Source organism: Propithecus coquereli, unplaced genomic scaffold (genome assembly GCF_000956105.1).
Source record: "Propithecus coquereli isolate 6110/MARCELLA unplaced genomic scaffold, Pcoq_1.0 Scaffold92, whole genome shotgun sequence".
Classification (NCBI taxonomy): domain Eukaryota; kingdom Metazoa; phylum Chordata; class Mammalia; order Primates; family Indriidae; genus Propithecus; species Propithecus coquereli.
The window spans coordinates 998,277-1,021,993 of NW_012155507.1; the positions used below are offsets into that span (position 1 = coordinate 998,277).

Genomic DNA, 23,717 nt, shown 5'->3' on the forward strand with positions numbered 1-23,717 from the left:
CAGGCACGCACTTTGTAAAGCTCCCCGGCTGTCTCTGGTGGGCCTGATGAAGCCTGTCTGCAGAGGTTGGCCTGCAGCCATAATGAGCGGTTCTGCTCCTCTTAGCCCCCATCTAGTTTGCAGCTCTGTTGCAGACATGCCTCTGTGTGTCTTGGTTAAGAGTGCTGGTGTGTCTGTACATGTAGGTGTGGTCTGTCAATCTGGGCAGGCTTCTAGAGAGCCCTCCAGGGCTGCCGTTTGGGGTGGGGGTGGCAGGAGCTGAAATGCAATGCTGGCTGTCCTCCTAATGCCAAAAGGGTCCTTGGTTCGGGGCAGGCAGTTGGCCTCTGTGGGAGCCTTCCGTCAGTTCCGGTGGCCAGTGTGTGGTCATTGTCAGGATCGACTGCAGGGCAAGGTCAGATGTGGAAGTGAGAATGTGCCTCTGAGTTTGATGGGTGGCCATAGACTCCAGCGAGGTGCGGATCTTGGTTTGAGAGGTGCCCACTCTTCCGGAAACCAGACTTGTATCAGGCAAATGACTTGTTAGCCCCAGGAGGCTTGTTATGGCCACACGTGTCCCTGATGGTGAGCAGCATTGGCCAGCTACTGTCTGATGCTAATCAGGAAGTGGGGGTGGTTTCTGCACATAGGAAATATTGCAGAGGGGTTACGTGGCTTACCCAGAGTTGCCCAGATGGTAAATGGTGGTACAGGGTTAGAATCCCTTTCTTTCTTGTTGACCCCTAGGCTTGACTAACTCATTCATTCCTTCACTCACTACACACACATTGAGGAGTGCCTGCTGTGTACTGGGTGCTCTGTTCTGGGCATTCTAGCTGCAGCTGTGAACTAGACAAGCACATAACCTATGCTGCCCACATGGGGCTTCCAAGCCTCGGAGGGGGGAAGACGTCAGTAGTGTGCCATCAGACAAAGGCACGGCAGCTGGTGTGGTAAGTGCCACGAAGACACATAAAGCTGTGTTAAAGGGGATGGGTAGTCCAGGAAGGCCTCTCTGAGGAGGTGGCATTTGAGCAAACACTAAAGTGACCTACACTGGACTTCTGACCCCATGAGCCAGAACCGTGGAATATCTGATCCATAAGTACCTTACAAGTCATCTTCCCCATAAGCAAGGTAAGGCCCAGGTGGGCAAGCTAAGGCCCAACAAGGTTAAGGTGCAAATTCGTTGAGTAATTAGTAGGAAAGATGAAATGATGTGAAAGAGGGACAAAGCATAGCAACTGGCCAGTGCTCTGCTCACATCAACCGCAGGCACTGGCCCTCTGCCCTTTCATCCCAGAGTGTGTTTTACTATCCTCCAGACTCACACTTTGAGAGATTTGGACTTCCAAATTGCATTTATTAACAATAATAGATTTATTTTCTCATTTATGGTTTGGTGTGGGAGGGGGTAGAAAATTTAAACACATCTGTAACTATTGATTAGTCCTCCAGGCAGGACAAGAGCTCACTACCTGAAGCTGGTCTTTTTTTGCCCAGGCAGAGATGCTGCCCAATTTTGGTAACCCCAGGTTCTCGCTGTCTATCGGAATGGGATTTCCATTGGTCTTTCTGAAATAGCAGTGTTTCTTTTCTTTTCTTTCTTTCTTTTTTAAATTGAAAATAAAGCCGGGGTCTCGCTCTTGCTCAGGCTGGTCTCGAACTCCTGAGCTCAAACAATCCTCCCGCCTCGGCCTCCCAGAGTGCTAGGATTACAGGTGTGAGCCGCTGCAATAGCAGTGTTTTATCTTGGAGGAGCCCCATGGCTACTTTTTGGATTACATCTGGACCTTTCAGGCTCTCTGACCCTGGTTTGGGGATCCAGGTGCTTTCTGTGGAGGCTGGGAAAAATCCCAGTCCTTACTGATGCCTCTGCCCAAAGATAGTGAGACCGGACTGAGAGGGCCCCCAGGGGACGGGAGAGAGAAGCCCCCAGTTAAGTCAGCAGTCACAAATACAGTGGCTGGCCACCCACCTCTCCCAAGGACCGGGATGGGAGATAATTGACTGATAGTTTTCATCTAGAAGCAGGCATCTTGCATAAATTTGAAAGGAGATACTGGTTGAAGTAAGACTTTGCTAATTAGCCTGTTAGGAAAACGGCCTCCCAGTATTATGGGGGCTGGATAATTCATGCCTAGTGTTCTCCTTTGAGCTTCTAAAAGGAAGACACTAGATTTTCATCTTTTTACTAAACAGTGGGGAAAACATAATATCTTTTTTTTATGTGTTTTGTTTGTTTTTAACTGTTGAATACCTATGTGCCGAACACCGTATTTATTCTTCTTTAATCTATACAGAAATGCCGCAAGCTGATTGGAATTATTCCCACGCTAACAGAAGAGGGAACTGAGGCTCGAAGGGTTAAGTAACTAGCCCAAGGTGCAAAGCCTTCATCTAACCTGGAATCTTAGCTTTGACCTCCTGCCTGCTCCGAGCTACTTTGGGGTAACATGGAAATACTCGAGACCACTGACTGCCATTGCTCTCTCTTGTCTATCATAAAATCTCCTGCTTTTGTTTTCCTGGGAAAGCAAAATAGATAATGCCACAATTTCTGATTTTTAAAGATGTTTTCTTGTGAAATAGAGCACATAAAAGTAAGCAAAATAAATGTGAGCTTTAACGATTTTTCTCTTTATTTTTTTCCCATTTAAATGATTATTTTACACTTTCAGTGATAACCCAGTAAAATCAACTTCCCATGTGCCTGCCCATGCCTCTCTGTGCCAGGGCCTTAAGAAACGTGTCTGGGTTTTCCCATATGCCAAACGCGAGGGCTTGTGCACATGGCTGAGAACACCCAGGGTGCCTTGGACATACTGAGGAGGGTCTGGAAAGTGGGAGAAGGGCAAATGCTTCTTTAATAAAAGCAGGCTAAGACATAATTAGGGGCTTAGGTGCTGCTTCAGAAAATAAGCGGCAATATATTCCAGACTCCTGTAAGAAAACAGTGTTGCTCATTGTGGAACGGGCATGGCAATGCTGTGCATTTTGCCTGGAATGCCTCACTGCCCTTGCCTTCGCCAAGACTCCTCTAAGACAAAAGGAGGCATACCCCTTTTTGACCACCCACGGAGATCCTTGCATGGAATTTGCTTGCCAGGTATTTGGCAAGCATTGCCTTTTTGATTCATTAGAACACCCCTGAGGTATAGGTGTGGCCACCCATTTCCAGACAGGGATCCTGGCCCAGAAAGCTCAGGTGGTTTTCAAGGCACTGAATTGCGTTAAAATGGTCCCTTTTGCTTGTCCCTCCAGACTGGATACTCTGGGGACAGAAGGCAAGAATACCTTTATCAATGTATCCCCAGCACCTGGGATGTCTTCAGTATGTCTGGTGTCATGCCTGGCATTTGGTAGGTTCTAAGTAGCCTTTGTCAAATGAAAGGAGGTTAACTTGTGCACATAGGAAGATGGTGGTGAGCCCATTAGATTGTAGGACTCCGCCGCTCTGTGACGCCACCCTATAGGTCAGAAGCAGGATCTGATTCCAGCTCTTTCATCAATAATCTGGGTGGATGCAAATGACATGTGCAAGCTTATCTATATTGCAGAATTATTTGTTATAGCTAAAGATGGAAAACGACCCAAATACTCATCAACAAGGGACCGTTAAGAAAAATGATGGCACATTCACACAATGGAAAATAGTTGAACATAGGAAACGAGGAAGGTTTTTATGTACTCTGTTACACAAACTCTATGAAAAAACGGCAGAGCAAAGATTAGTATAATATGCTAGTTTTTAGTAAAAGGGGAAAAATAAGATCCTGAATTTGCATACTCTGGAGGGATGCTTAGTAGGTGGGGTAGTTAACTGAGCAGACGAGAGGATGGGAGGGAGAATTGTGTATCCTCTTATACATTTTGGTTTTGAAACCACGGGAATGGGTGTGTTAGCCAAAAATTCAGAAGAAAAAAATAAAAGAAATGACCTTCCACCAGCTATTCCACTTAGCTGGGCTTCAGTCTCCATGTCTGTATGGTGAGGCAGCTGAACTCCAGTGAGGCTTCTTAATCTGCAGTGGAATGTTTTGGATATTGTGTATTCCTCTGGCTCTCAAGAGCTTTCCCAGGAGGCCCTGACTTGTGCTAGGGTAGTCCTCGGTCCCTTCCGTTGGCGGCCTGGCCCGGCCCGAAAGGTTGAGGTGGCACGGAGAACGTGGAGCCTTCCCTGGAGTAGTCGGGCCTTATTCCTGTCCCCACTTCTGGGAAGTTTATCCCCTGAACAAACTGCCCCGAAGTGACTCAATTGGTTCTTCCCCTAAGCTGAAGGATTACGGTGAAGAAAAATTATTCTGGAGCATTCCAGCAAAGTGCTACAGTTTAATAGGAAGAAGAAATGGCAGAACATTTTCCCAGGTTATTTTTAATGCTTTTCAGTTCAGCAAACATTTATTGAAAGCTAAGTGCAAGGCAGTGTGGGGGAATCAGTTGCATAACACCTTGTCTGCTCTCTGGGGTGCAAGGTCTTCGGTAAGAAATGTGTTCATAAAATTAACGACAGGGACCTCTAGGACAGCGTGACTTTTCAAGCGCTTTCATACCCATTATCTCATTTGGTCCCATGGAGATGTGGTATCGGTAGGGATTCTCCTTGCCATTTTATAGATGGAGAAACTGAGTCTCAGTGAAATCTTGTCCAAAGCCACACAGTTGCTAAGTAGTAAAGCCTAGAAGCAAATCAGATACTCTGATTAATTCTCATGTGTCCACACACTTGTAATCAAAACATTTTCCCATAGGCTATTTCCCAGGGGTGTAGGTCAGGCTCATTTCTACCTGTGCTTCCCACTCAGGGTCTTTGCCCTGGTCATCCTTCTGCCTGGAGGGCTCTTCCTAGTTCACTTGGCTTCAAGTCTCTGCTGGAAGCACTTTCTAAAGCAGTGTCCCTTGTCACTGTTGCTTTTCTCTTTTTCCCTTGAAGCACTAATATACATTATATACAGGTGTATACATTTATTGGTTTATTATCTGGCTCCGCAGCTAAAATGTAAACCCATGAGGGGCAGGCACCTAGTTTTGTTTACGGCTGTATCTCTAACACCTCGCATGGTGCCTGGCGTGGCATATAGTACATAGTCCGTGAAGATTGTTGAATGAGTAAACCGGGCCTGGAACCCAAGCAAGTAATGCTTCTTTAAGAGGAAAGAATCAAATCATAGCATTTTAGGAGGTGAAAAGACTCGGCTGTCTTTTCAGGGCTTTACCATACAGTATTATTAATTCATTTAATAATCATCCAGCACTGTTTATGTATGAAACTCTTTGCAGATGGTCACTTAGCAGTCTCTGGCTCATAGGCTTACTGGGACAGGGAGCTCACAAGTGTTCGAGCATCCCACTCTTTTGTGGGACCGCTTATAATGATCTAAAGACCCTCTCTTACGTTTTACACCGGGTGGCAGACTGCCTCTTGGTAATTACCTGCACACTGTGGCGCAGCACATGACACTCCTTCAAATACTTAGAGAGAGAGAGAACAATCACAGGCTCCCCACCCTCCAGCCCAAACATCGCTAGTTCCTTCAACTGTTCTTCCAGTGTCCCAGTTTTCACATGCCTCCTCACCCTGAAGTTTGTTCAAGTTTCGGCCTTCAAGGTCTGGTCCTGTCGATGCAGAATGTTTTGGGACCCTGACCAGGGAACCCGTTCCACAGCCTTGGATGGCCTTGTCTGTGTTGGCCACCATGCCAGGGGCCTCCTTTGTGAGCATCTGATGAAAACTAAAATTACTAGGTTCCTTTTTCCATTCTCTAGTCTCTAGTCCCTCCCTGACTCTTTGGAGGATTTTGTTTTTGGTTTGGTTTTTGTTTAGCATTTTGAGAGTAAAGCAGCTGTAGACCTGTGTAACAATTAACTCAACCTGTATTTTGTAAAAAAACATTAAGTGTAGGTAAAGTTCTATTACCGTAACCCAGGTGAAGAGGCTAGAACACTGGAAGTTAAGCAAAACCTGCCAAGCCTGTGGCTTTCTCCTTCCTTCCCCCCTTTTTTTTTTGTTTCTCTCTCTCTCCTTCTTTCTCTCTCTCTCCCTCTTTCTCTCTCCCTCCCTCTTTCTCTCTCCCTCTCTGTGTCTGTCTCTCCTCTCCCCTTCCTCCCAGCAGCCCCTCACCTCCCCATTGCTTCCTTGCTCTCCCTCATTCCACTGCTTTTATTTATCCCCCTTCCAGTTAGTAGAAATGTGGGGCTAACATTTACATCTAGCATTTCTTGCACTTTCATCACCAATATTTTCACTATACACATGTAATTTACAGACTTAGGCAAGTTGCACATTTCACACTTTTCTAAGGAAGAAAGAACCAAGATTAATTGCTTCTTACGTGTAACCCTTGGCTAATTTGTTCTGTGGCCTTGGTTAGAAAAAATTTTAGGCCTCAGCCTTAGGCTCTTCTGCATGATTGGTTCCCATTTCTGCCCAAATAAGCGCTTTCCCGTTGGTGGCTGGACACCAGGCTTCAGTGCCGAGGCCGCGTTCACTCTGCTGCCGTCGTCGCTGATGCTGCTGTCATTTTGGGTAGAGGTGGCAGGGAAGGAGGCCAAGGTCAAGGTTTTGTCTCTGAGGCCATTTAGCCTTCCCTGCCTCTTCCGTACCTCCAGCCCTGCTGGGCTGTGTGTGGAGGCTGGGGCTGGGCTCAGGCTTGGGCTCTTTTCTGACAGCTATTTTTATTTTCTGCCTTTGTTTCTGCTTGCTTCAAGGAGTTCCCTATAGACAGGCCTGTGACTTTGGAGTGTGGGCCCTAAGTTAGGAGTCTTGAGAATGGCCTGTCATTTGATTCCACAATAGGCTAACTGTGTGACCTTCAGCGAGTCACTGGGTTGGTTTCCACCCGGCTTCATCAATTGCTGGAGAAGTCGGATTGGATATAGTGGTCTTCCAGGGGTGGCATTGACAGGGTCCTTCAGTTGTTTGAAGCATTTTTAAAAAAACAACTGGAAATGCGGCAGGTGGTCACACCAAGACTGGGAAGCACCCCAGCCTATAAGTCTGAATGGCATGGTGTTGTCTTAGGTGGGTTATGCTGGGAACTGGAATAGACAGAAGCTTTCAGTTTTCAGCTCGTGGATCTCTGAGTAGTAAAACTGGGGAAATGAATTAACTTTTGTTTTGCAGACAGTTCTTCCACTCTGGTTCCACTGGGAGTTGGTAGCAGTCAAAGTCCACACTAGACCCCAAGGCAGAGACTCCGGGCTGTGCCCCAGAGACTCCGGTGGGATTTCATCAGTAGACAGAAAGCTCCTGCAGTCTACAAGTGATCTCAGCCCAGCTGGGCTTGAATCTCCCAATCTGATTTCAGGAGCCAAAATCAACTGTATCAGTGAGCTGGGACAGTTGATTTGCCTAAGAGTGGTTTTGGTGGGGTGCTTTTCCTCAGAAAGTAAATGGAAACCAGATTATTCTCCAGAGCCATTGCCCACCCATACCCTAACCCTCCCGTAGCCTGAGTTTAACCCCTCAGCGAGCATTTGCTAAAAGCCACCCACTCTGGGCAAGGTGCCTAGGGTGCTTGGTATTTGGGGGAGAGACAGGAGGAAGAAACACTGGCCATTCAGCGTCTCTCAGAGGGCCCTGGTGGACAGGAGGAGGTTCCCTGGGAGGGATAGAAAGGGTAGTTATTTATTGTCTATGAGGGGAAGTACTTTGGAAACTGTGACATGCGGCACCAGGTGGGGTCTCCCTTTTTGCAGCAGATCAGGGAGGCTAGAAGAGGGGTGAGGTGGGGACAGACGGCCTCGGGAGGAGGCACAGGGTGTCTGCCAGGGAGCACTGATGGGTGGGGGCCTGGGGATCTTACTCAGAATGTGCACTTGATCCCCATGGCCATTAAAGGATTTTGGACATGGGAGTCATGAGACATAATGCGATGTGTGCAAAGCAGCTTTTTAGGGACCTTGATCAGGATTTACCCCCTTTGCACTCTAGGCCTTCCTCTTTGGTCTCTTCATGGCTTTTCTGTTGCGCGGGTACAGTGCTCTGGCTCTTTAATCAGCTCATCGAGAGCAGCTGTGGTTTTTATTGTGACTCACAGAACTGATGAGCTGGGAATGGCACCCCGTGCGTCGAGGTGACTGGTCCTTGCCCCGACCCCCAGGGGAGACTGGAGGCCACCTGATGACCTGTGAGATGACAGACATCAGGTGGGATGATGCCAGGCTCCCACATTTGCAACCCAGCAACCAGGGCCTCCGAGGACAGTTTTTGTGATCCTGGTGTGTGGTTTTCTTAAAATTTGCATGTATCTATGTATTTATTAGTTATTGATATATTGCATGTATTTGGGGGGTATTGATGTGTTTTAAGAGACTAGAGGATTGATTTTCCCATTTCACTCATTACCCGGGATAATTGCCGTGTGTCCCAGATTCCTTGCACCCCTCAGTGATGAATCCTGGGCCCCTCAGCCCATGAAATCACCCGCCTCCTTTGGGGAACAGTGACTGAGTTTGGATGTGGGGTGAACACTGATAGGCTCACAAAATTTTGGAAATAGAAGGGACCCTATGTCTGTACTCAGGCTCTGTTGTCCAATGTGTGGATTAGAGGACCAGCAGAAACTCAGAGAGTGGCAGTGACTTCCCCAGGGCACACAGCAAGTTGATGGCAACGTGAGACCAGAGCCCAGGTCGTCAGGTGCCTGGCAGCATCCCTTGCCTGCACCGCAGTGCTTCTTGTCCCCTTTCCTTCTCCTCCCTGGTTACTGTTCAGACACCACCTGCGTGGACTAGCATGTGCGCTGGATTCTACCTCCAGTTCCTGCCTCTTTTGGTCTTCCAGCACCCACCGAAGGTAGGAAGGGAGCAGCTGTTTGGAAAATGGAGCTTGTGAGGTTGTCACTTGATCGTGTCACTTGCCAATTCCAAAGCCCTCATCTCCCTTTCCCCACTGCATCCCCCTGACCCCCAGCAAAGTCAGACTCAAGGCCCCTCCTTCTCCAGACCCCAAAACAGTTCCTGCTGCCCTGCAAACACTTTTCTAACCGTGCTCTTAAATCAAGCAAGACTGGACTAGGGGCTGGGCAATCAGGGAAGGCTTCCTGCAGGAGGTAGAACCAACAGGTCCTTGACAGACTCTTGGAGTAGAATCTAGACTGGCTGGAAGGTAGGAATGAGGTTTATAGGGAGGAAAGCAAAGACACAACATCAGGGAGGGGCCCAGCAAGGATTTACCTGCTAAAAAGACCATTTGGCAAGCCCAAAGCCCAGGTCCTACCCCACCACAGGCATTTAGGGTACTGCCTTGAGTCTGTCTTTCTGGCTGGAGGAAGTGTCTGCAGTGCTCCTCTGCTTTGATGAAGCGGAAACCAAGTCCTCCTCACACCTGCAGGAGAAGAGAGGAAGCCGGTTCCAGGCGGTACAGGAGCAAGTCACAGGGTTTATGTTAATGTGGGCTTCCCCCTCCCACCCCCAGCCGCCAGCGGCTTAGCCTATGAGCTGGGGCCTGGCGGACAGCTTAATTACTGCTGCAGCTTGCCTCAGCTTGTGTTCCTTGGCTCCCTAAAATAATAAGGTTGGCGTCACCGACTTCCCTGGGCCATGTGCTCCATGCTTGCCTTCAGAGCTCTATTGTAGGAAACAACAAAAAAATCAGACACACAGATGCTTTTTTCTTGGGGAGATTTTTTTGTTTGTGTTTGAAGTAACGTGGGACCCTGCCCCTAGTTGAGGTTTTAAAAGATCTTTGAGGCCAGGCACCGTGGCTCCCGCCTGTAATCCTAGCACTCTGGGAGGCTGAGGCAGGAGGACCGCTTGAGGCCAGCCTGAGCAAGAGTGAGACCCTGTCTCTGCCAAAAAACAGAAAAATTAGCCGGCGTGATGGTACATGCCTGTAGTCCCAGCTGCTTGGGAGGCCGACACAGGAGGATCACTTGAGCCCAGGAGTTTGAGGTTGCTGTGAACTATGATGAGGCCAGTACACTCTAGCCTGGCGACAGAGCAAGACCCTGTCTCAAGGGAAAAAAAAGATCTTTGAGAGGTGTGCAGACCTGGGTGTTAGCTACTATTGAGGCCGCGAAATTGCCTCCTCTTAATTGAAACTCGAAAGCTATGTGGATGAACTGTTAATTCCACAGTCTTCTGCTGGGATTGTGATTTCTGATCCAGGGTAGTGATGTCTTTTAAGGAATAGAAAAAAGTAGTTGTGAGAGTAAGATTTGTTTCAGTTGTGTGTGCCTGTACACACACAAAAAATGTGTACATCAAGCCAAGGTGTAAAACGTGGAAAGCCACTGGCCATAGAAGATCCTTAAGGCCCTTGTAGTTTCTTTATGTGTCTAACTTTTCTCCCAGAGCTTTGGCGTCTCCCCCACGGAACTTGACTAATTTTTTTTTGGCGGGGGGCAGATTTTGCCACACTGGCTGTTAAGCAAAACTATAGATTTTATGGTTAAAACAAGAAAATCACAAGCATTTATCACCCCGGTCTAAAACATTGGCGTCTCAGTTTGGCCTTCTAGCTGAAAGGGGATCTGCGATAGGGGATGGCCCATTTAAAAGCTGACCTATTTAAAACCCATGAGCACCAAAAACCACGGGGTCAATTTGATTTGAGTCTTCTCTTCCGTGCAAAGACGGGAACCTGAAAACTAAATTGGTTAGGGACCGACAAGGTTGGAACCAAAGCTACAAGTATTTATTGAATTCTTGCTCAGTGAAGGAAAAGAAAATGAAGGCTCGAGGTTGGTGTAAAAACAAAACATGGTGTAGGTATAAAATCCAGAGGGGTGTGTTTTGAGCACACCGTTCTTGGTTCTCCGGCGGGTTAAGAGGGCCTGTATTTTCCATCAGGAGCCACGCAGGCAGCTTAGATGACTCGGATCTGCTACCCTGCATTTTGTGCCCATTCTTGTACCTTGACTGTACGCGACAGTAAAGATGGCTGTGGATCAAGGGGAAGGCAAGTGGCTTTTTCCAAGCTGGGGACACTCTGAGCACATTCTTATTTAACCCAACCCTAGGTGATGGGCATTACAGTCACTAGAGGAAACAGAAGCTCAGAGAGGTGAGATGGGCTAGTAGGGACAACAGTTGAACCCAAGCCAGGTGTCTGACTCCAGAGCCTGCCTTCTGCCACGTTCCACAGCGCCTCGGGAAGTACTAGGCAAATGAAGAGCGCTTCTCACTCTGAGCGTCCCTCTCTCAGGTCCTGTCCTTCAGAGGGCTCTGCTCTAGGCCCAGGCTGTCCCTTTTAATCAGGGCCAGCTTCACAGTCATGTGACCTGTGCAACATGTACCCGGTTTAATGTGCTGTTGTCACCGTCTTGGAATTCTTAATAAATTTTGAGCAAGGGGACCCACATTTTTCCTTTTATACTGGGCCCTGTGAGTTAAATAGCCACTCCTGGCTTTGATACAGACAGTGCATCCCCTTTCTTGGTCGTTCCCTGGGTCCCTCTTGTCTGCCTTCAGTGCGCCTGTTCTGTCTGCAGGCGTTCGAAGAATGCACTCTGTCCCAACCTCAGTCCTCCTACCCGGCACACTGGGCTGGAGTTGTTTACTGGCTGTTGTCTTCTCCCCACTGGCTACCGCATCTCTTACTGGCAAGGCCCACAACCTTGGCTCACCATCTCTTCTGTGTCCCCTCAGCCAACAATGTTGCGGGAGCGCCGTGCGTGGAGAGGACCGGAGACCCACGTGCGGCGCACTGGGTCAGGTCAGCGGGAGTGTGCGCAGCCGACCTGCCTCTCAGGGGCTTATGCTTGTCTTAGGACACAAGACACCCTTGCAAACACATTGCTGTTGTTTATAAAAGGTAGGGTTCCTTCAGCATTTGTTCGTGAAACTGTAAGTTTCACGATAGCTCGACTTACTTCTTTATTTCTAGCACCTAGTGTTGTGCCTGGCACAGTAAACAGGACATTTGTTAAGCAGTTGCTCTGGTGTCCGCTCCCTGCTAGGCTGATTACGGAGAAGGACAGTCCCTGACCTCTAGGAGGATCGGATGCTTAATACACGATTAAATGATTCATGCAGCAGCTGCCCTTGGTGCCCCGGGATGCACAGAGCTGGGTTGGCTGGCTTCCTGGGGAGGGGGCTTGAACTGCATTTGTAGTGCAAGAGCGAGAGGCGGGGAGTGCTGAGGTTGGAGGAAGGGAGAAGGAGCTCTTAAGAATGCAGAGTCTTGGAGGTCATGTTTAGGAACTTGAATTTTTCCCAAAGCAGTGGGAAGCCAGGGATGTTTTCTGGGCTCCAGTTTATACTTCATAGGTTAAACAGATACCATCATCCCCTTTCTGCAGAGGCAGGAGCCTGAGGCCCAGGGATAGAGCTGGGAGCATTCGGCCCCCAGGTCGAGGCCCGTCCCCTGTGGTCCTGGCTGTGCCCTGACCACTTCCAGCAAGGTCACAGAGACCCAGTTTGGAGGCTAAAGCAGGCTTAAAGTGACTTGAGGTGACAGTGACCAGGGCTGCAACGTTGGGAATGGAGAGGAAAGGTCAAATTTCAGAGACTTGTAAAGACAAGATTCAGTTTTGAAACAAACAGCGAGTTGTTCCTTACAGTAACAATGTGTGTGTGTTTATCATGAAAGCTTCGGCTCCCATTGGTGAGAAATGATGGCCAAATCCTTGCTTTGGGGACAAGTTTTTCAGGAAATGCAGAAGCCTGGCAGTCTGACTTCTGAGGGGGCTGGCCTTCAGTACCTCCCCACTGACTTCTCCCCTCCTGGGTGCTAACACTGAGGACCAAAGCGTCGGGTCCTGCGTGGGTTGGTCTTCGGGGTGTTGGAAAAGCTTCTAGTACAAGGAGAGTAATTCCAGTTGTTCAGCTGGCGAGTAACCACGTTGGGATATTTTTAAATGGCCAGTGGCATTGGGAGGGAGTCTAAACCTAAAGTACAAATTTTCAGTTTAATTTTAACTTGGCACTTCACTCACACCCAGGGCTTGGCAGGGGAAGCGGGCCTTTTTTTTCCCCCCCTTTTTCAAGCAGAACACACCCTGACGTAAAGGGATGGAAGGGTTGGAGCCAAGTGCAGAGGATGTGGGTTGGTGCCGTAGCAAGAGTTCAGGGATGGTCCGAGGCTGTGAAACTGGAGCCCTAAGAAAGCGTGGCCCTCGGGGAGGCAGGCCGGGGATGGATGCGTGATTTCCACAGGCCAGCTGCAGGGCTGCTGTGTTTGTTTTGCCTTGTCCTGTCCATTTAGACACTTCCCAGGCAGCTCGCCTGTTGTCCTCATTGTGACACATCACTGCCAGGATGAAGCAGAAGGCTTTTCCCCCACCTGGTTTGGGCTTTTTGGTGGTATCAGCAACCTCAGGTCCTAAGCCCCGGCCCCTCCTTCTCCTGTTTGATATCGCCCTGCACGGTGCCGAAACCAGCCAGGAAGGAAACGCAGAAACCCTGGGGATTTCGGAGCTAGCCCGCTCCCCCCTAGAAACATGGCGCTTTCCCAAGGGAGTGGACGCAGCCTCTTGCTATTTGGAGCCGAGCAGGGTCCCAGGCCCTTCTGCAGCGTCATCTGAGCCAGGACTGGCTTAGCTTCTGTGCTCTGGTTGCCGAGGAAGGGTGGGACCTCAGGGAGTGGTACCCACCTCGCTGTGGACCAGTTAGAAGGGGCTGAAAGGGGAGCAGTTACAGCTGGGGGGGCGGAAAGGTGAGATCCTTTCCCTCGCTCGTCATCAGGGTCACAGTGACACAAAAGACAGGTTAACAGAAGAAAAGCATAACACATTTATTTATTCAAAGTTTTTTGTGGCAGAGGAGCCTTCAGAAATGAAGACCCAAAGACCCAGGGAAAACTGCCTATTTTTATGCCGAGGTTTGAGAGAACATGTGCAGTGCTGTAGAAATGTGACCGGACAGGGCTGTGATCTAACGGTAACAGACGTGGGGACCCAGCAAGGCCTGTCTGCTCAGGTCCTTCCGCCCCGGTGTGGGGCAGGACCCCTCTGGAATGAGGGTCTTCGAGGGAGAGCGGGAAGAGTGATCTTTCTAGGCTCACGGCTTGCTTTGAGGGACAAGAAGTTCTCATTTCTGTGACCCGCCTTAGGGAAGAGGAATTCTGGTTGGAATGACGCAGTTTCCTGGAGAGAGAGGGCAAGAGACAGGGGAGGAGGAGAAGGTCAGAGAGAGCTTGTTTCCAAGGCTGCCCCCAGGCCCTCTAGTCTCCTGTAGTTCCAAGTACTTGGCATGCCACAGCGCCATGCTTGGGGGCATTGTGTTCTGAGCCCTACACAGGGAGAGCTTATAGAATTGAGTGGGGGTTCTGGGAGAGCCTGTGCCCTACATTGGGGATGTCAGAGAAGCCGTCAGGGGCCCCTCCTCACCCTGTGGCCAACACCAGCCACCTCGGTGTAGAAGACACCCTCTTATGACGGATGACCGAGACCTAGGATTTTAGGATAGGTGATTCTGGTGTGTTACAAAGTGGAGAGAATATCCCATGGGGTGGTTGTGGGGATCACATGAAACTGTGTGTGAAGCCCTTAGAGTGTGCCTAGGGAGTGCTCAAGAAAGACCTGATGGTTATTTTTAATAAAATTAAAAGTGGTGGCTTGCATATTGCCCCTGAGGGGAGTGGCCACCAGTTCGGGTGTGGTGGCAGGCCCTGGGACTGGCCTGGTCAGCATTCGAAAACCTGTGTCTCCCTGCAGAATTCCCGGGTGGCCTGCCCCAGCAGCGGGCGTCCAGCAGGCCGCTGCCAGGGGTGGCAGGCAGCACTGCCTCTCCAGGAAAGAGGCCGACTTCCTGGAGGAATTCCCTTGACTCCCAGCACCGCCTCCCCCTCACAGAGGCCCTCCTCTCCTTGGCTAATGGCAGTAAGAAGAGAAGCCCTTGACCTGTCTAGGAAAACCACGTCTGCAGTCTTTGAGGGTAGACTGGAATCTCTTCTCATGTTTGTCTTTCTTTGGTGGGGCTTCAAGAATTCCCAGGACCTTCCAAGGAAATCAGTTACTAGAGAAGACTGTGGGCCTTGTGTTCCCCGTGTTTACTGCAAACGAAGGAGATGGTTCCTTCCTCTCCCCAGTACGGCTCCTCTCCCCTCATTTGGGCTGGTCCCTAAGGCCTGGCTTCCTGGCTCTATGCTGCCTCCCTGCCCTAGGGCAGAAGACCCCACAGGGTTTGTTCCCAGGCACTCTTGTCAGTGACCTTGAGAAGGTGGCTTGACCTGACCTGGACATCGGGCCTCTTGGGGGACTGAGGGGGTGGGAAAGGACTGAACTCCTCCTTCCCAGATCCAACGGGACAGTGGACCTTGGTGGCCAGGGCCTAGACCAAGAGCTCATTAGCTCCTGGAGAGGGCTGCTGCTCCCTGCTTCCCCCACTGTGTGCTCTGCCAGATGGAAGCCACACGTTGCTGCTGTCCTAGGCATGGCAGCTGCAGGGCTCTGAGATCCAGAGGAGCCCCGGAGCTCCCCTGCTCTGCCCAGTGGCAAGGGCAGACTGAGGAGGGGTACACCAGGCCTGGTGTGGACCCTGTTTCCATTTCATTTTCCCCTCCGTTTCCACCTGGCCCAGAGGTGCTAGAGTAGGACAGGGACTGGTTAGAAGGCCCCTCTGCTTATCCAGGAGAAAAAAAGGCTCTAGGGGCAGGGGTCACCCTCTGGGCAGCCCGCGAGTCTGTGGAGAAGGACTGGCCTGCACTGCGTGCCCCAGGGGTGAGAAAGGAGGACCTGTGAGTGGAGGTCCGGGGAGGGAGGCAGCGCGTCCCGTGGGCGTCACCGCGTGTTTGCTGGCAGCCGCGGCCGGCAGGCAGGCTGGATGCTGTGTCCTGGGCTGAAGGGACTCTTTCAATCAGGTGCAGCTGGGAGGGAGCACCTTTAAGGGGTCTTCCAGCCTGGGAGGCCAGGTTTCCCAAGCAGCTGGGGCGCTCTGGAGCAGGGTAGGTAACTCTGGGACAGCTGCCTGGAGGGCCAGGCGCCCCGGCTCCCTTGCCGGCTCCCAGGGTCATTTCCTGCCTGAGACTTGCTCCTTTCGGTGGCCTGTCTTCCTCCCTCCTTCACTGTAGCCTGCGGTATCGCCTTCGGCTAAGTCTGCCTTCTGACGACCTCCCGAGAGGGTGGCTTTTTACCAGTTCTTTCTACCTCAGTAGAAATAAAGAATTTAGGACCCCTATTTTGGGTAAGGGAGTTGAGTGGGAAAAAGACAGTGCCACTGAGGTGCCTCCAAAGACAGACTGTGGGATTTTGCCAACTTCAGTGTTCTGTTCTGGGCCCATCCTAGGTTTGTGGGTCTCCGTTTTCCTTCTACATCTGCGCCCAGGACCCTGAAGAGCAAAACCTAGAGCTGTGCCATCCAATACGATAACCACCTGTGTCTCTTTACAGTTAAATTAATTAAAATTAAAATTATTTGTAAATAAAGTTAAAAGCTTAGTTCCTCAGGCTCATCAGCCACATGCAAGTGCTCTGTGGCCACGTGTGGCTAGTGGCCCCTCTCTGGGACGGTACAGAATGTTTCCATCCTTGTGGGAAGTTCTGTTGGGCAGTGCTGGTCTAGCGATGGGGAGTTGGAGGAGCCCGGTGTCTACTGCCCCTGCCACTGGGCAGGCCAAGCCCTACTGCGGTGACACACACCGGCGAGTGGGCGGGCTCTGGCTGCGGTGGCAGGAGTGGGCGGAAGCAGGCGGGTGTGTGGGTCTTGGGGTCCCTCAGCAAGCAGAGGGGTGCGGGCAGGTGGAGGTGAGAGGAAGGTGGGCTGAGGACAGGGAGTGGGTAGCTGGCCTCCAGAGGGGTTCAGGCTGGGCCACTGGGGTGGGGGCAAGGCCCAGAGGTCCCTAACAGCATTGTAGCTGGGGACCGTCCTTGGCTTTTTATTTTACAATGGGGTTTTGGGAGAATAAGTTGGAACCACCAACCTCGCTAATGGCAGCAGAGCTTGCGGGTCTGTCTTCTGCCGTCCAGCCAAGTTCCCTGTCTGGAACGGCCCCTGGTTGTGCAGCTCTGTTCCCCAGCGCTCCCCCACCCAGTATTGCTAAAAGCAGAAATCCGGGATGGGCAAACTCATCCCTCGATTGTTGGCAGCACAGCGATCCAGAAGAGCGGGAGAAGTGACGTTTTTAGCATAGCGGGGACTGCTTCCCAGGGTGGTCTCCCGTCCTCCAAGGAGGCCTCGATGACACCCTTCCCCCCTCAGCGCCCCCTCCACCCTTCCATTCACGAGGTCCTTCCCTTTGCAGGTGAAAGAACTCGTCCTGGACAACTGTCGGTCAAATGAAGGCAAAATCGAAGGCCTCACAGATGAATTTGAAGAACTGGAATTCTTGAGTACAATCAACGTAGGCCTCACCTCAGTCGCAAACTTACCAAAGTTAAACAAACTTAAGAAGGTAAATAGCGTGAACCTGTGTGTGCAGGGGCGCGGGGAGGAGGAGGGGCTGTTACTGTACGTGTAGGGAGGTAATTGAAGGTAAAGCCAGGTGCTTGCACCAAAGTGCCAGGCAGTGCCCTGGGGCCACTTTGCCTGCCTTGCCTGCTGGGGACGGCCTTCATTTTGAAAGCCTTTTCTGCTTTTTCTCTCCCTGCCTCATTTAGCTTGAACTAAGCGATAACAGAATCTCAGGGGGCCTGGAAGTATTGGCAGAAAAGTGTCCGAACCTCACGCATCTAAATTTAAGTGGCAACAAAATTAAAGACCTCAGCACAATAGAGCCACTGGTAAGTCACGTGGGTCCTCCCCGCTCCACGGGGGTGGGCAGTGGGGAGGGGTTTGCATCGGGGAGCACTGCTTTTCATTTGTCCTTTCTCCACTTAATTCCTTTGACGTTCATTATGTGCTATGAGAGAGAATTCAGCTGTTTCTGCTTAGTCCATAGAGAAACTGAGGCCTAGAGAAGGTCAATAGCTTGGGGGTGGGACCCTGGTCTTAATTTCTGGTCTTATGCTTTTCCACCCATGGTTCCTGCTCAGCTTTGGAAACCTGAGCTGTAGTGTCTCCAGGCTCAGGGCATGGCTTACTGCCCCTCTCTGGGAGGGAGGAGCGATCCAGGAATTAAGCTGACCCTGGAGGTGGGCTCCTGTCTTCGTCTCGGTCGCTGGCCTGTGACCGTGGGAGATGGGTCAGTCCTGACACAGAACCCTGGGACAACAGCTGCATGGTGACAGAGCCTCGTGCAGGCAGGCCCTTCTCAACGTGGTGTGGAGAAGAGTGGCCCCTGGCCACCAGTCCTTGGCACGACAATGACCAGGGCTTCAGAGACCTGGGTAGCATTTCTGGCTCCTGCTCATCTTCAGAGAGCTGAACATACCCCAAGCTTCCCTGATTTACTAGCCAGGAAAGGGCAGGTCATTGTCAGAATAATGATTTCTACGTTACCAGGATCTGAATTACTGTGTTCCTTTCGTTTTAAGGAAATCAGCTGTAAGATGTGTCGTTGATTAAATAACAGCTTTTTGAAATAGAGAAATACTATCACATTAAGTAAACATTCCTGTCGTAAATACACACGAGAATCGCCTCATAAACTAAGGCATCTTAGAATCCGGGAAAGGCCGGGAAACATTTTGCCTTCAGTGTGGTTTGGGTCCGCAGAGTTCTTGTCCAGAAGGGCACTCCTTGCTCTCCACAGATGCTCGAGGGCGTGGCTTGTTGGTGGGCTGGGGGCGCAGGTTAGGAAGCTGGCATTTCTTTTCCATGCTCAAACTTTACCAAGCCATCTGTGACATGGGGCCAACTAATGGGATATGCTTCCTACAGAACTTCTTTTCATGTCTTCACTGGTCTCCTTGGAGAAAGCAAAACTATTGTGATCTGCCTAAAAGTCTTGATTTCATAATTTCATTGTGAAAGGAAAAATGTAGTTGTGTATACGTATGGGTGAGATGCAGGGACAGTGTAAAACATTCTTGAAAGACATCATGATTCAGTCACCGTTAGATCACACGCAGAGACACACAGGCACGCACATACTCCCAGCTTCCCCCTGCCCAGATCACACATGTTTCAGTAGCTTCCCCATCCCTGGTTACCAGTGTGACGTGTTACACTCACCACCTGGGGGTGGGAAGGTGCTTTTGGGGGTGTCTGGGCCCCTCTGCGGAAAATGACGTAGGTCTTAATCTCAGGTCTTGGAGAGAGCAACGCAGCTCCTGCCACTGACCCTGAGGGCCAGGGGCTTCACTCCCCAGTTAGACCGGGCCCCCATCAGAACAGAGACTTAGCCTGGGACGGTATTTTTTGTATCTGGCACCTCGAAGGTAGGTGAGTTGGCAAGTTGAGGTGCAGCTCTGTTACTTACAAGCAGTGTGACCCTTCACTTCCTGGGCCTCAGTTTCCTCAGCCACCAAGCAGGGCTGACATGGAGTAGAAGCCCTCTGGTATAAAGCATTGACAAGGCACAGGGTGTTAAGTACTGTGACAGAATCTGGATTCATCGGTTTTCCTCTTGTACTTTCGGACAGGTACTGTTTCGCAGAGTAAGAGCAGGGTCTCAAGCTGGGCTGCCTGATTAAACGCCAATTCTGTGCCGTTTCCTCATCTGTAAATGAACTAGTACCTTCCAGGGGTTGTGGGGATAAACTGACTGAATACATGAAGTGCTGTGTTAACTGCCATCATCATCCCTGTTACCAGACGTAGAAGGAGTCAGTTTGTTGGTCCTTAGTCACAGGGCCAGGCAGCGACCTCTTGGCTTCTGTACCGTAAGAGCCCCAGGTTAATTTCAAGCCGATTGCTATTAAGGCAAAATCTGCAATTGCAGAATAACAATACATCAACACTGGATAATGCTTTAAAGATCCTTAAGTGCTACCCCCCATTTTCCAGATGAAGACATTGAGGCCCCCAAACCCAATTTCCTCATCACTTGCAAGTCTTGGGCTGCCCACCCCATCTCATGTCCCCCTGTGTGTTTCCTGGGGTTGTTTCCCCCACCTGCCGCCCCACCTCCCACAGATCACTCACCATTGATTTCATTTTTCCACTTGCAGAAAAAGTTAGAAAACCTCAAGAGCCTAGACCTTTTCAATTGTGAGGTAACCAACCTGAACGACTACCGAGAAAACGTGTTCAAGCTCCTCCCACAACTCACATATCTCGACGGCTACGACAGGGACGACAAGGAGGCCCCTGACTCAGATGCCGAGGGCTACGTCGAGGGCCTGGATGACGAGGAGGAGGACGAGGATGGTGGGTGGAGGCGGGAGGGCTGGGGCTGAGGGGCTCAGCCAAGGGGGTGGGCTGGTGTTGGGAGGCCCCACCCAGCTGCTGAGGACTGGCTAGCAGCTGCCTCTTCCCAAAGCCGTGGAGGGGAGTGAGGCTGTCTGCTTTGTTGCCGTAGTCCCTGATCTGTCTCAGTGGTTGACTTCCTGAGAGAATAGGGCACAAGCCCCAGAGAAGCATCCTGAGACTCTGCAACTGTATAGTAACTCTGTTCAAACCATCTGACTGACTCTTCACTTCAATTTCTATCCCTTTTCCAAAGCCCCCTGGGGAATGAGGTTCTGCAGTGTCTCTGTAATGTGACCCTGGCTTAGCTACTCCCCCAGGGAGGGGGTGAGAGGATAGAAGAAGGTGGGGTGTGGCCTGAGGACCCCTTTCCCATCTGGGTGTCCAGTAGTGGAGATGAGGTCAGAGCCGGAGAGGTTGTGGGGCCCCCTGGTGGCTGCAGCCCACAGGACCACAGGCCAGCACTTGGGGGTGTGGGCTCAGGTGCTCCGGAGCCGTGAGGACTTAGAAGCGGGGAACAGGGGACGGCATGTTGGGTTCCCTGGCATTGCAGGGAGCAGTCAGGGCCTTCAGGAAGGGCAGAAGGAAAAGAGGGAGCACCTCGTCCTGGTGCCTCCCCAGCTTCCCTCGCTGCCAGCACAGCGTGGTGGTGCGTGCCTGTAGTCCCAGCTACTTGGGAGGCTGAGGGGGGAGGATCGCTTGAGCCCAGGAATTGGAGGCTGCAGTGAGCTGTGATAGTACAGCTGTACTCCAGCCTGGGTGACAGAATGAGACCCTGTCTCCAATAAAATAAGATAAAATAAAGTGAGGAGTTTGGCCTAAATGCTTTTTCTGAATGAATCAACTTTCCAGCTTTCCTGGGCCCTGAAACTTTTTCCTCTGATCTGGCAATTTCTCAGTGGTCTCAGTTTCCACAAGGCATCTTTCACTTCAGAAACTGGTGAGGAGGACCTGTCTTTTGAGTAACGTTAGGATGTGTTTGATCGCATTGGCACTCACTGTTCATGAGCGTTGAAGCAGTCAGTCTCTGGGCCTAAGTGGGCGTGGTAGGGTCATGGGCCCCACACCGAAGACGCCCCAAGGCCCAGCAGCCCGGGGCCTGTGCTGTGTGAGGGAGGAGCCAGCTCACCACCAGCTCTCTTCTTGTTCCCTGCTTTCATTGCACAGAGGAAGAGTATGATGAAGATGCTCAGGTAGTGGAAGACGAGGAAGATGAGGATGAGGAGGAGGAAGGTGAAGAGGAGGACGTGAGCGGAGAGGAGGAGGTGAGGAGTCTGGGCTGGGTGGGGGCCCCGTCTCCCTGAGCTTCCCCTCCCCTGCTGCCTCGGTGGCAGTCCCACTAAATGCCCCCGTGATCGCCCCGGCAGCCGAGGGCCGCGGTCGGGGACGTCGCTCCTCCCCAGGCAGGGAAGTGAGTCCATTTCGGAGCCTTTCCCTGGGCTGGTTTGGGGAAACGCAAGACTTGCAGAGAGCTCCGGGGAGGTTGGATTAGGAATGGGGAAGAGGGTTCTAGAGGCAGGGACTGTGTGACGAAGTACAGAATCCATGTCCCCATTTTCTGCCTTCTGCATTCATATGTTAATTAGGATATTCATTGTGCTAGGGAGAAATCAAAGACTGCCTTTAAGTGACAGGTAGTGGAATAAAACTGCTGGTCCCAAATCGGAGAGCGGCAGAGGGGCCACCTGCACGCGTGGAAGTAGGCACGTCAGGGGTTGGCCGTTATCCTAACAGACCAGCTGCTTCACGGTTTTTGTAACAAGGTCCGTGAAGTGTGTGAGGGGGTGAATCCCAGCTCTGCCACTTGCGAGCTGTGTCTCTGGACAATTTGCTCGACATTTCTGAGCCTGTTTCCTCATCTATGAAACAGGGATCATGATACCTTTTTCACTGGGTTGTTAAGATAAAATAAAATGCAAGTAAAATGCTTAAGGACAGTATCTGACAAGGGCTAAGTGTCTGACCACTTACCGTAGGCGTTTACACCCTCCTCCAAATTCCTGGCACTGTGTGCAGGGTTTGGTGTTTGGATGTTCTGAGTCTCACTGTAGCAGAGCCATTTTCCATGACTTGTTCAGAATTCTAAATCAGCTCTTGCTGATTGCAAAAGTTAGACCTAGAGAGGTTTAAATGAGTGACAATAGCACCGATGAGGTGCCGTGCTACTGTGTCCCTCCAGTTTCCTGTCTCCCTCGATGGAGATTGCAGACGTCCGCCTGCCACGCAGACTGCTCAGGAGGGCGCCGCCCAGGCTTGGGAGGAGCAGGCTGAGGCAGGTGGAGAAGCTGGAGAGAGGAGCTGGGTTTCTGTCCGCTTCTGTGCTGAGTTTCTCTTCTCCCCGGATCTGGGCTGCTAGGCTCACCTCTAAAGAATATTTTAAGTATTTTAAAAAATAAAGACTTAGAAAAACAAGTGCCCCCAAAACAAGTCCCCTTGGGGCAGGGACAGTAAGTCATGTTGGCTAATAGATTTTCATCTTGCCCTTCCTTCCTGTCACAAGAACCATTGCACACAGGTTTAAGGTTTTGTTTTTTGGTTTTTTGTAATCTCGTTGACCCTCCACATGTTTCCAGCTTCCAGTAAAAGCTTATACCCACAAAAAACAGTCCTGGCAAATGGACTGATGAGGGAACTACTTGGTGACATTATAGAAGATTATTTCTCTTGATAAAAAGAAGTCCGTCACCAAGTTCTTTTAGCAGTGGGCTGCCGGCTGCCCTAGGAACGGGGTTCGGCACGCGGAGACGCAGCTGGGCCGTGCCTTCAGAAGCAGTGCAAAGCACAAGGGCCTCGTGCTGAGAGGGAAGTCGCACTCCTTGCAGGACCTCGAGCAAGTTGGCACGATGTCCTCAGGGAGCCTTGAATTTGTCTTCCCCTCCCCACCACCCCAGGTGATCCAGGTTCGCCAGACGGTGAAGGGGCTGAGCAGGGCGAAGTTGGACTTGGCCGCAGAATCTGGATTTGCTGAAACCGGGGTCTTCCCTTGAAGCCAAAACTAGATTGAGGACAGACGCAAGAAAGGATGGCCTACTTTACACGGCAGGGAGTCTGTCTGGGGGACTCGTTCTCCTCAGAGAACAGACTGGAAAGTTGCCTGCCTCGCAGGGACTTCAGATCAGGAGTTCTTGACCTGGGGTAGAATCCACAGCCCCCTGAAATCGTTCGTGAATACTGGATGTGATAAGGGTACTTTCTGGGGAAGGAGTTCAAAGCTTTCTGCAGATTCTCAAATGAGTCCCTGATCCAAAATAGGTTAAGAACCTCTGCTGTCCATTCATCCTGAGACAGTAGCCTCAGGCGCTCTGAGAGATGGGGGGGTGACCCCCACCTTTTTGTGCTCAGTGTCAAGGAAAAAAGCTTCCTCAGCACATCCTGAAGCCAGGGGTGTTTCTAATGTTCTGGTGTCTCTTTTGTTCCCCTAGGAGGATGAAGAAGGTTATAATGACGGGGAAGTAGATGATGAGGAAGACGAAGAAGATCTTGGTGGTATGGCAGCCTTTTTACACTCAGCTTGGCCCCTCAGTTTGGCGTTAGCTTGCTTAGACTCTGGGGGACCCTGGCAGTGGGCAAAACACTCCAATCTAGGCTCTGGTGCCTCCCTGGTTTTGCAGAGACCCTGCCTCAGT

At 50.9% G+C, this 23,717-nt stretch overlaps 1 protein-coding gene across 1 annotated transcript in view; it reads left to right on the forward strand.

The window, feature by feature from the left end:
- Positions 1-23,717, forward strand: part of ANP32A (acidic (leucine-rich) nuclear phosphoprotein 32 family, member A) — a 40,307-nt gene that overhangs the window by 15,242 nt on the left and 1,348 nt on the right. Inside the window, exons 4-8 of the mRNA XM_012664825.1 lie at positions 17,105-17,254; positions 17,460-17,582; positions 19,854-20,052; positions 21,259-21,356; positions 23,514-23,577. Coding sequence (XP_012520279.1) covers positions 17,105-17,254; positions 17,460-17,582; positions 19,854-20,052; positions 21,259-21,356; positions 23,514-23,577 — 634 coding nt within the window. The remainder of the gene's footprint in view (positions 1-17,104; positions 17,255-17,459; positions 17,583-19,853; positions 20,053-21,258; positions 21,357-23,513; positions 23,578-23,717) is intronic.